Source organism: Phycodurus eques, chromosome 16 (assembly GCF_024500275.1).
Source record: "Phycodurus eques isolate BA_2022a chromosome 16, UOR_Pequ_1.1, whole genome shotgun sequence".
Taxonomy (NCBI): Eukaryota; Metazoa; Chordata; class Actinopteri; order Syngnathiformes; family Syngnathidae; genus Phycodurus; species Phycodurus eques.
Window position 1 is genome coordinate 34,036 of NC_084540.1, and position 13,033 is coordinate 47,068.

Below are 13,033 nucleotides of genomic sequence, written 5' to 3' on the forward strand. Positions count from 1 at the left end.
ATGAAAAGTAACTTCACATAGCACGAGTGATTGTTTTTTTATTTTTTTCATGGATGGAACAAAATGCTATCAAACGCTAATTCCTTTCCCTACCCACCAATGAGCCACAAGGTTAGCGTTTGTGATACTGTGAGACAATGTTTATGTTTCGCTTCCAACAATTTAATCTTATAGACTATAAATGCCTCTCTGCGGTGCTATACTGTATGCATTCCTTACAATGTAACGTACAGTGTTTGCTCATTCTTAGCTCTTAAATTGTTTTTGTATGGTTGTTTCGTGCCACATTCTATAATTTAACCTTAACTTATAATTTAACTAATTACAAATGATTAACAGGACCATTATATCTTGTCAGTTTCTGTGTTTATGAAGTTTTCTGATGTTACCAACCTTTTAAAAATGGGATAAACATTAAGAGTTATACACATTTTGGATTAGCCACCTCTTGTGAAAAAAAACTCCGTGTGCCAGACGGACGCCCTTTTAAACGGAAATAGGGACGTGGTTTATACAGATAGGATGCCCGTCATTTAGAATGTATTCTGATTCATTAATATACATACACACATGGGTGCGAAGAAATTTGGCCGGTACGTACATGTAATGAATCTGACGGTAACTTGTGCACAGAGTGAGAAACTTTCTGCGCATTTATTAATGAATGAGGCCCAATGACCTCAAGCTGACCCCAAACGCCTGTCATCAAAAGCAAATCCTGAATGTTTCATGCTTCTTTCATTTTGTGCACAATTCCTATATGCTTCACAGCCCCACTAATTTGTCTCAGGTTTGATAAATCACATGCACAATTTATCATTTTGGATATATTCCTCTGACAAAGCGCAAAATGAACTGCGCAGCAATTTCACGTATTTGGCAGCTAGAATCCTGGTTGCGCCTGATTAGTACATTAGCGTTCTCATCTGCTTCCGTGTGCAATCGAGTTTGTGCCCTTGTTTGCATGCGCAAACCTTTATTAAATCAGGACCAATCTGTCTTTACCATGAACTCATAACAATCTAGACCTTTGGAGATACTTTCATGACCCTTTCCGTTCCTAGGTTTCCATCCCACTGTCACCAGCTCGGTGCTTTTCAGGTAATTTGTATCAGGTCAGCATTCAACTTAAATACAGAAACCCCCATCTACTATTCATTTTATTATATATTGGCAAGACAATCATACAAAAATGACAACTAAAGTACCCCTCATTTCATTAATAAGAACCAAAGTAAGCACCAGTTTTAAACATTTACAGTTCGTAAGCATTTTACCTGTTACACAGAAATTCTATCTCTGTGTTTCTTTCCTTCTCCATCTTGCAGTAAACCTCGCAGTGCCTCTTAGTCTCCTCCTCCAGACTCTGATCTGCCCTTGCCTCGACATCCTTCATCTGCTCCTCTAGTTCATGCACACTGGGATAAATAAATACACATCATGTTGTTTGACATTTCTAAAAACATTTTCTGTACATTTAATACCATTTGTAAGGCAATTGTCATGAACGGAACAGAGGATAGGACCCAAAAATGCATGACTCCAAAACAAATGGACAGTTTCAAAAAAGAGAGGTTTAATACACAGGCAGAGGTCGGTACACAGGCACGCAATCCAAAAAAGGCAAAAGTATCCAAAAAGATGAGGCAAATAGGCGAGGTCGATAATCGGAACAGGGTCTAGTCTTACTGTGAGTCTTTGACGTGGAAACAAGGAACGCTGGAACGCGACGACAAGGTACAACGAACTGGCGACCAGAAAGAATGAGACACAAGGTTAAATGCAAGGGGTAATTAGGGTGAATGAGGCACAGGTGGTGACGATGCTCTCAGGAGCAGGTGTGTGTGAAACAGGGGGAAGACAAAAACCGGAACACACACCCATGACAGCAATAGCTTGAATCTGGAAGATGTTCATTAAATTTATATTATTTTCTTTGTCTTCTTTTTTTATCTAAAAAAAAAAATTGGGGGCTTAACAATGTACCAGAATGGACTTTGTTGACTTTGGAGGTTACATTGTACATGCTATCAATAATACTGAAGAAGCGGCTCAGAAAATAAATGGATGGATCGATGGATGGATGGATTACACAAGTAGAATTGGTCTACATTAGTATCTTGAAGTTTGAACAAAAACAACCCCAAAAGTTGTACAATTTGGAGCTCTACAAAAAAAAAAAGGAAAAAAAAAAAAGCTGGAAAATAGACCCCAAATTTCAAATCACTGTTGGAAGGTTTCCGAGTTTTTGTTCCAATCCTGTTGGCTTGGTAGGACTCTCAACCGGGATCAAGCAGCTTTTTGTAAACAAAGGACTTTGATTACTATCTTTTGTGACTGTCGTGCATTTGAAATCAACTGTTTGTGATGTTTGACAAGTGAAGGCAAAGTGAATAATTACAATGTTAGTTTCTTGAGCTGCCAGCTAGTTACCCCCTGCCAAGCTGCTTGTCACTTCAAAAGTGGAGTGTTATGTGTGTAATGTTTAACTTTTTCCAATACATGAGCAGTGTGTGCAGGTGTGAATAGATGAATTGGAGCCGGGACCAGTTGCAACGCATCATCATCAGCGGTGAACTTAAGGCAGTCCCGAACTCCACCTCAGTCGCATCTAGCTCAAGGTTATTTCTTGTAGTTAAGTACGTTGAATCCCAATCGGTACGTTTGCTTCTCGCCCAGAATTCCCACACCTGCTTCCTCGTCTACACACCTGCCTGTCGATAACAATAAATGCACAATATTTTCCCTCACCCCGACGCAGGGCACCGGGGCCGTCCTCAATGGCAAGCGCCTGGTGGCCAGGCATGCATCCATGGGGGCCCGAAAAGGCAATGTGGGTCCTCCTTCCCATGGACTCACCACCTGTGAGTGACCAAGACGGTCAGGTGCTTATAGAGCTGGGTGGCGGCTGAAGACAGGGACCTGGGCGGTCTCATTCCTAGCTACAGAAGCTGGCTCTTGGGATATGGAATGTCACCTCTTTGGCAGGGAAGGAGCCCTTGCTGGTGAGCGAGGTCAAGAGGTTCCGACTAGATATCGTCGGACTCGCCTCCACACAAAGCCTGGGCTCTTCATGAGAAGGTTTGGACTCTCTTCCACTATGAAGTTGCCCATGGTGAGAGGCAGCGTGGGCATTCTTGTTGCCCTCCGGCCCGGTACCTGTACTTTGGGGTTTACCCCAGTGGATGAGAGGTGGTGGGTACAAGTCCTGACCGTTGCTTGTGCCAATGCACCAAACAGCGGCTCAGAGTACCTACCCTTTATGCAGTCAATGAAGGGGGTGCTGCAGAGCATTCCCACTGTGGACTCCCTCGTTCTGCTAGGGGATTTCAATGTTCAAGTAGGTAGCAATGACAGTGAAACTTGGAAATGCGTTATTGCGTTCCTACATGCCCGTCTCGACCAGAACCCAAGGTTTATTGAATACTCTAAATTTCCCATATCAGTGTATGTGCGCATGAGTGGTTGTTTGTCTATGTAATTATGCCTTGTGATTGACAGGTGACAAATCCAGGATGTACCCTGCCTCTCAAGTCAGCTGGGATAGCTCACTTTCTCTAAACATTTAAATGAACATGTCCAACAGTTCAATGTTTCAGTACTTTTTGTACAAATTGCTGTTCTCTAACAAGGAGCTAAATTCACAACAGGTGTTCGATCCATGAATGGACCAATACATTTCCTGGTTTAATTCGAATTGTTATTAAAATAGACCACTTCAAAAACCTTTAACAACTTGTCTTTTCTTTTTTTGTACTTTACAAATTTGGTTTTGGAAATTCATTTATTCATTGGATCGCAGCACTATACAACTCAACCTGAAGCAATGACCACCACGAATGGGATCATAAAGTTATACTGGGCTACTATCAAGGGTATCTGCACACCTGTGTCACAACACAAAATCAATCTATATGCAGATGATATTCTTCTTACAAGAACCCAAGTCATCGCATCAAACGGCCTTCAAATTCATTAAAACATTTTCACAATCATCAGATTACTCCAATTGGTCAAAATTAGTAACAGCAAATCATGGAATCCTGCAGATCAAAACCCAGACTACCTTATTCCTGCAGGGAACATTGAGTAACTAGTAGAGATGTAACAATATTCACGACAACGTGATATTGCGAAATTAAAAGTGCCTCAATATCGTTGTGGTCTTGTCTCTGAGAAAATGCACACAGGCACAGGGAGAACGTAAACTCCACACAAAAAGGCCGAAGCCCAGATTTCTGACCCTAAACCTCAGAACTGTGAGGTTCAACACCTTCTTTTCTTCTTTTTTGTTCTTCAAGACATTCGTAGTTGGACTTCCTGGGTCGTTGACTTGCTGGATAACCCAACAGTGCACTTGAGCTTGAAGACGCAAACTGATGGCCGGACGAAAAGAGGTAAAACATGAAAGACAATAATTAAAATAATAATAATGCAATAATAAAATATATACTTTTCCTATTAAATATACAAGAGCTCCCTTTACATTGGTATTTAGCATACAGGGCGGCCAGAGTTTTATTTCCTCTTGTTGCACAGTCTACATGTGAAGCTGTTAGTAGATGAGAGAGAGGAGCAAGATTGGAGTCCAGAACGACCAGTTTGAGGGCGCCAGGATTATAGATGGTTGGGATGCTGAAATTGTAATCTCGATCACAACGTGCAGGATGTCACTCCTCTTTGCTACAAGATGAGTTTGAATGTAAATAAACAACTGCAGTTTTTTAGCAGCCGATAGTTTGTCCGTGAGCGAGTAACACACAAACAGAAGGAATGGTTCAAATCTCCTGTCCCATTTAATCCTCTCAATTGCTTTACTTGCTTTACTAGAGAAGTTTTGATTTTTCTTTTTTTCTTAAGAAATAAAATCATCACTTACAAACTGCATTTTGTATTTGAGTTGTTGAATTGTCTTTGCTATTAAAATTGTCTTGGTGATACAAAACATTTAAATGTGATGAATATGCAAGACCAGCATCACAGAACCAATTGCGGTCTTCTCCAGAGTGGCCAAAGGTCCTTCTCCTGGTCCCTGCATACTGCCTCACTTATCTATCTATTGCAATAATATAGAATACAGAAATATGTACAAAGTAAAATGCATGTAATCTCTCCTTACCTGTGAAAACCGTGTATCACCATTGCCGTTGTGTGTGTGCACCGACTGTTCATAATGCGTCCAAGGACAGCTCAGAAAATGTGTTAGGATATGTTACGCACTACAGGATCAAATTGTTTTAATGGCTGTAAAATTAGGGTAGAGAGGGTACAGATTCAGGAAGTGCGAGGGGACAAGTTTTCCCCGTATCCTACGGCAACTACTTTTAAGCAGTTACAGTGAATTCGAAAAATGTGTTAGACAACCTACCGATGGACAAGTTGTGTGTTTTCCTGTTTCAGTCTGGACTTAAGTTCCCCATTCGTCAGACTGTCACTCTCCAGCTCCGTCACCTTCTTCTCAAGATAAGTCACCTAAAGGAGATATCTGTGTTACAAAAAGCCACATTTGCACTGACTTCCACAAAATCTATAAAAAAAAATTATGTACCTTACGCTGTTTATAATAAAAGCTTTTATTCCACTCCCTTAAGTATTTTTATTTAATAACTAATAAGCATTAGTATCGTATATAAGAATAAGTACAATGACAATACACAGTATGACATCCATCCACACATCCATTTTCCGTACCGCTTATCCTCACTAGGGTCGCAGGCGTGCTGGAATCTATCCCAGCTATCTTCGGGCAAGAGGCGGAGTACACCCTGAACTGGTCACCAGCCAATCGCAGGGGACATATAAACAAACAACCATTCGCACTGACATTCGCACCTATGGGCAATTTAGAGTCTTCAATCAACCTACCACACATGTTTTTGGGATGCGGGAGGAAACCGGAGTGCCTGGAGAAAACCCACGTAGGCACAAGGAGAAAATGCAAACTCCACACAGGCGGGGCCGGGATTTGAACCCCTGTACTCAGAACTTTGAGGCAGATTAGCTAACCGGTCATGCACCGTGCCACCCTTCAGTGTGACAATGACAACAACAGAACAAAGTATTATGGAGTCCCTAAAGAACATATATTGTTGTGTGTGTGTGTGTGTATATATTACACACACACACAATGTTATGAGATTTTTAAGTAATGTATTAATGCAAATGAATCATGCTGATAAATCTAATGGCAAAAAAACAATGTAAAAACAGACTTGAATGCATTTTGCGTGACTCAGGACCTTCTCTGTAATGTTGAGATCACAGGAGTCAATACTCTCTGTGAACAAATTATCTGTGCTGCTCCCCGGACTCAAATCAAGGACATTGTAGTTGGTCTGGAACAGCTGGCTGCAGGGAGGACAAAACATATGAGAAATATCTATCATTTTGACTTTCAGAGCTCTTGCTGTGTGCATTCAATCCTCCATTCCACGATTGAGGGAACACGTTTTTATGGTGGCTATGAAAAAAGATTTCAGAATGTTTTCCATATGTGAACTATAACGTGAACAATTCAATTGGAAAAAAAAAAAAAAAAAAAGATGGAACGGAATGGAAATATTGTTAATCCTTTCCAGCTCCAAAATTAAGTTATTCTTGCTTTTTTAATCAGTGTGGTTAAAAATGAATGTAGTTCAATGTAGAAATACGAGAAAACACCCTATTATAAATAAATAAAACACCAAATAAATATGATGTTTATTGCTCATTAACTTAAACAAAGGAGGGGAAATGGAGAGGAGGACTACAGATTGTCTCTGTCTGTGCCACATCTTAGTTACCAGTCATGTTTTGTTTCCATTTTTGGTTTATTCAATTGTTTCTTTGTTACTTTGATTATCTGTTGTAGGACTTTGTTTAGTTTGTTTTATCCATGTTCCTTGTTTGCCTTTTTTGGGAAATTAAATAATTTTTTTAGACCCCTGCACTCCGACCTTGCCTCCCTGCTTCCCTGCACTTGTGTCCTCCACGTTTTTGCCTTGCCTTCCTCGCCTTCAAAAACCAATTGTGACACAGGAAGTACATACAGTAATTAATGTATCCACTTTTTTGTGACATTTTTCTTTGTTGGTGTGCCGTGATATTTTTCAATTGTGAAATATGTGCCTTGGCTCCATAAAGTTTGGAAATCACTGCTCTAGTCAGATCATGTATTCTAATCAGTCAGGTCAAACCAACATTACAACATTACAGAAATAATGGGTGCTAACATATTGTAATTAAATTACTTCACACGCACCAAAACTTTAGAGCATGATTCGACAGAACCCCTGAATGTTCGCTTACAACAGTTAGCTAGCACTAGCTTGCTAGGCTACATAACGTTTTGTTGCCTGCTTGCGAGCGGTATCGTATTAAAAGTATGTGAACATACCTCAAGCAAGCCTTAAACGAACCTCCTCTCCCAAGCAGCGGTGACCACCAACACACGTTTCCCCCTATTTTGTTCTTATAAACACACGCCACGATCCATTATTGTTGTCGTCGCCATGGTAAGTGTATCCAGTCGTGTTTGAGTTGACAAGATGAAGCCCAGTGATCGGAAAAAACGGGACTGGATTCGGTGGTTTCGGAATACAAGATTTTATTGCAGTAGTCTGACATTGCGCAATCGTGAAAGACCACATTTGTCTTGTAGTCTGATCCAGGCATTCCGTGTTGTCTGTCCCACACCGGCGATATGTTTTTTAAAAAAAATAAAAATTGGTTTTCAGATATTTACAGTACTACGTCAAAAGCCACGCGACAAGGCATAACATGCTAATTATCAACCGATACCGATCAGGCTGATCAGATCGCTGTAAAGTCTAGTTTATAAGGTTCTTCATGACCTTCCTTCACCTTATTTATCAGACCTGTTCTTACAGTTTTATCATCTCCAGAATGAGAACCAATACGCAACGTGAGGCAGCTTTCTGCCATTACAGTCCACAGGTGTGAAACAGCTTTCCTGAAGACCTGAGGGCTGCCTTTTAGAATTAGAGTTTCATGTTTATTCATCCACTAATTATACATTTTACTTCACTTGAATAGTAGGATTCAAGAGTAATCTTTTTCTTCCAATAAGATTATTTCAAATCATACACATCATGTTACTGGAGGTATTGCTTGTTCACTCCTTTAAAGGAGAAGATCCTGACAAATCAGATTACTGCCTACAAAGGATAAAGAGACAATAATACAACAACAGAATATAAAAGACAAAGAACAGATTAATTCAACGAATTACAGTATGAGCTCAATGAAGATTTTCAATTGAAATACTTAATTTGTCGAAATCTAGGCGCTGTGATGTACAGTGGGTACGGAAAGTTTTCAGACCCCCTAAAGTTTTTCACTTTGTTATATTGCAGCCATTTGTTAAAATCATTTAAATGAATTTTTTCGCCTCATTAATGTACACACACCACCCCATTTGACAGGAAAAAAAACGGAATTGTTGACATTTTTGCTGATTTATTAAAAAGAAAAACTGAAACATCACACAGCCATAACTATTCAGACCCTTTGTTGTGACACTCATATATTTAACTCGGGTGCTGTCCATTCTGATCATCTTTACGATGGTTCTAAACCTTCATTGGAGTCCAGCTGTGTTTGATTATACTGATTGGACTTGATTAGGAAAGCCACATCCCTGTCTATATAAGACCTTACAGCTCACAGTGAATGTCAGAGCAAATGAGAATCATGAGGTCAAAGGAACTACCTGAAGAACTCAGAGACAGAATTGTGGCGAGGCACAGATGGTGGTGAGAGAGGTAAAGAAGAACCCCAAGATCACTGTGGCTGAGCTCCAGAAATGCAGTTGGGAGATGAGAGAACGTTCTACAAAGTCGAGCATCACTGCAGCCCTCCACCAGTCGGGGCTTTATGGCAGAGTGCCCGACGGAAGCCGCTCCTCAGTGCAAGACACATGAAAGCCCGCATGGAGTTTGCTAAAAAACACCTGAAGGACTCCAAATAAGATAAATAAGAAATAAGAAATAAATAAGATTTTCTGGTCTGATGAGACCAAGAGAAACTGTTGGCCTTAATTCCAAGTGGCATGTGTGGAGAAAACCAGGCACTGCTCATCACCTATCCAATACAGTCCCAATAGTGAAGCATGGTGGTGGCAGAATCATGCTGTGGGTGTGTTTTTCAGCTGCAGGGACAGGACGACTGGTTGCGATCCAAAGAAAGATGAATGCGGCCAAGTACAAGGATATCCTGGACAAAAACCTTATCCAGAGTGCTCAGAACCTCAGAATGGGCAGAACATTCACCTTCAAACAAGACAATGACCCTAAGCAGACAGCGAAAATACCAAAGGAGTGGCTTCAGAATAACTTCATGGCCCAGCCAGAGCCCTGACTTAAACCCAATTGAACATCTCTGGAAAGACCGGAAAACGGCTGCCCACCAACGTTCACCATCCAACCTGACAGAATTGGAGAGGATCTGCAAGGAGGAATGGCAGATGATCCCCAAATCCAGGTGTGAAAAACTTGTTGCATCATTCCCAAAAAGACTCCTAGCTGTATTAGCTCAAAAGGGTGCTTCTAGGGAAGTCTGGGCGTCCCTGTTAAAGCTACTGCCCCCGCGACTCGACCTCGGATAAGCGGTAGAAAATGAATGGATGGGTGCTTCTACTAAATACTGAGCAAAGGGTTTGAATACTTATGGCTGTGTGATATTTCTTTTTTTTTTTTTTTCATAAATCTGCAAAAAAAATCAACAATTCCATTTCTTTTTTCTGTCAATATGGGGTGGTGTGTGTACATTAATAAGGACAAAATTAACTTAAATGATTTTAGCAAATGCCTGCAATATAAAAAAAGAGTGAAAAATTTAAGTGGGTCTGAATACTTTCCGTACCCACTATAAGCGCTTTAGTTTTAGTGTAAGTTTATAAAGTCTAGTTTGCATAAGCAAAACATGTATCTTACTCTTGCTTCACCTTTTTCAAACAAAAATATCATTATTGCAGCGTATTAAACAAATAAAATGTCCAAAAAACTCACTGTCCGAATGCTGTGCTGGATATATTTCTATTGGGGCTGAAACACAAGAAAAGAAAAAAGGGGGGTTATTCCAAATAATTTTAGGCAAGATTTTACAATTTCATGCAAATAAAATTATTTTACATATTTGTATTACATAATCCCTCTTTTTCTGTGTGTGTATGTGTGTGTGTGTCTGTGCGCATGCTTGTGTGTCTGTGTAAGGGACCAGCCAACGTTGGCTCAGGACATCCTATGACAACATTGCATGGACCTCGTTTACCCTTGCCTGGATGCAAGTCACCCAGATCTGCTTCTGGAGCCTGGTCTGGAGATCGGGCTCAATAGAGATCGCCTAGTGGCCAGCGGAGCAAGGCCTGAAGAGGAAATGTCTCTCTCTTCCCATGGGCTGACCACCTGTGGGAGGGGCCAAGGGTGTCAGGTGTAATGTTAGCTGGGCGGTGGCCAAAGGCAGGGACCTTGGCGGTCTGTTCACGTCATCTCTAAGGCATGGAAGGAACCTGAGTTTATGTGCAAGGTCGGCTTAATATAGTCGGGCTTGCCATGGACACACAGCTTGGGCTCCGAAATAAGTCCTCTTGAGAGGGGCTGGACTCTCTTCCACTTTGGAGTTGCCATTGGTGAGAGGTGCCGAGCAGGTGTGGAGATACTTATTGCCCCCTGACTCCGTGCCTCTTCGGCTAGGGAGATAAGTTCTGGCTCCAGTTTATGCCCATACATGTCACTACACCTTTGTCACGGTTTGTACCAAGCGGTATTGGACTGGACCCAAACGCAGACTGAGACTGAGGAAGCAGTTGGAAGGGGTTTATTTGGGAGAAACGCAAGGTCAGGAATGCAAAGGCTTGATAGTGGTCCCGAGGAGTAGGGAGCATGCGGGAGATTGGAGTGTGAGGAGGTGAGGGAACTTGGCAATGCGGCTCGAGCGAGCGTCATGGCAGGAGACACAGGAGGGCACTGGAGGAGGAGGAACAACAGGGAGGAAGTACGAGCACTGGTATCAGATAATCTTTTCTTACTATCATGAGCAATGCGTCGGCTGGTGTACTGAATAGGAGCGAGAATACTCTGGTGCTGGAACACTGGAAGTGGCAGGCTTAAGTGCAGGCAGTGATGAGTGCTGTTTGGAACCAGGTGCGCAGGTGAGGAGGTAATTAATGCTGGAAAGAGAAAAAGAGGCAAAAAGCACCACCCATGCTCCGCAGAGGAACTCCAGGGCACAGATCATGACAGTACCACCCCTAGGAATGCTCCTCCAAACCATAACCCTCCCAGTCCACTAGGAACTGATATCCCTGACCCTGTGGCCGCACATATATGATGCGTGACACAGTGAAGGTGGGATGGTTGTCGATGACTTGCGGGGGCGGGGGGTACGGCCGGAGGGCTAAGACCACTGGTGGAGAGAGGAAAGGACCCAATGAAGCGTGATGTGAGTTTACATAATTCAGTTTGGAGAGGGAGGTCATGGGAGGAGAGCCACACCATCGGACCCACCTTGTATCCCAGTGTACCTTGTATCCCAGTGTAGTTTCTGGGTCTTGAGGTCCCATTGAGAGAGGACTGGCCCAGTGTCCGAGGTGTCAAATTCTACCACGAACTGGAGGGAGGGATCAGGGTGTTTCAGTATAGGGGCACTGGTAAACAGTTCTTTAAGGTGGTTGAAGTATTGGGAAGCAGCAGGTGTCCAATGAAACGGGGAGTTGTTAGTGGTGAGACTGGTGAGGGGAAGGGCCACTTTGCTAATGTCGCGAATGAACCTGCGGTAGACGTTCGTGAAACCCAGGAAATGTTGCAGCTCCTTGCGGGTGGAGGGAATGGGCCAGTTGACGACTGCCTGAATTTTAGCCGGGTCTGGTTGTAATTGTCCCTTGACAATGATGTATCCCAGAAAGTGTACAGAGGGGAGGTGGAATTCACACTTTTCGGGTTAAAAAAAAAAAAAAGGCATTTCTCAAGAAGTCGCTGAAGCGCTTGGCGGACATGTTGTCAATGTTCTTCCAGTGAGCGGGAAAAGATGGGGATGCTAGCCCCCGGGGGGAAGAGGCGGTCCGGATGAGTGCAGAAGCTAGGGAGTCAAGGATATAGTTCTCAATGGCGATCTTTTCAGGGCATGATAGTTTGAAGAGGCAACAAGAGGGGCTCCAGGAAGGAGGGCAATGGCGCAATCATAAGAGGGGGTGGGGGGGAGGGAGATGGCCAAATCCTTGCGTAAGACCGGGGAGAGATCATGGTACTCTTCTGGAATCAGGGAGCGATCGAGTGGTGATGCTGGTGGCTGAGGTTCACTGGAGGTCGGGACTGTTGAGCGAAGACAGTGAGAGTGGCAAAAATGGCTCCAACCAGTTATTGACAGGTGGGTCCAATCGATAGTGGCATTGTGTGTGCGTCCTGGGCAGTAACCTTCTTGGGGAGCGGGAGGGGTTTGAGAAGAAGCCGGAGTTGACTCGCCAAGCCTTCATGAATAAAACTGTCGTCAGCTCTGGAGTCGATGAGGGCGGTAATCGGGGTGTTGCGGTAAGGTCCAAGGATCCAGGAAGTGTTAGAGGTTAAGAAAAGAGCACAAAGAAAAGTCACGGCCCGGGTATAACCTGCCAGCCGTACAAACCTCTGTTGCCCGGTTATTTTATTCTGGTCGAGATAGAGCTTCAATGATTAGACCGGATGAAAAGTTTAACAATTTATTCGAAAATACAAAGTCAAACAATAAGGTTGGTGAAGGTTCAGCGCTGGGCTCTCCCCCACGTGGCTCAGATCAGCTTCCGTGTTGAAGAGACCGCAGAGGTTCTTGTCCGTTTGTTTTGTGGCCAATACTGCTACCCGTCGTGACGTCATGCAGTCGTCGACCAATCCTAGCTGCAGCCTAGTGTTTGGGGGCCGTTCGGAAATTCAGTCCGATGTTACCACCGCGCCATGAGACTGCGGCACTCAGAGACAGAGCGTGCTCCACTTTCTATAACTTTACTACTTAACGTGTTGGTTATTGCTAGGGATGCGTCAGTACATCCGCCATATTGAATGTGTCA

General features: G+C 42.9%; 1 protein-coding gene across 1 annotated transcript in view; it reads right to left on the minus strand.

Moving 5' to 3' along the window:
- rab11fip4a (RAB11 family interacting protein 4 (class II) a) overlaps window positions 1-13,033 on the minus strand; it is a 29,321-nt gene that overhangs the window by 8,950 nt on the left and 7,338 nt on the right. Inside the window, 4 exon segments of the mRNA XM_061700457.1 lie at window positions 1,278-1,418; window positions 5,369-5,472; window positions 6,240-6,348; window positions 10,008-10,043. Of these exon segments, the coding sequence (XP_061556441.1) occupies window positions 1,278-1,418; window positions 5,369-5,472; window positions 6,240-6,348; window positions 10,008-10,043 (390 nt within the window).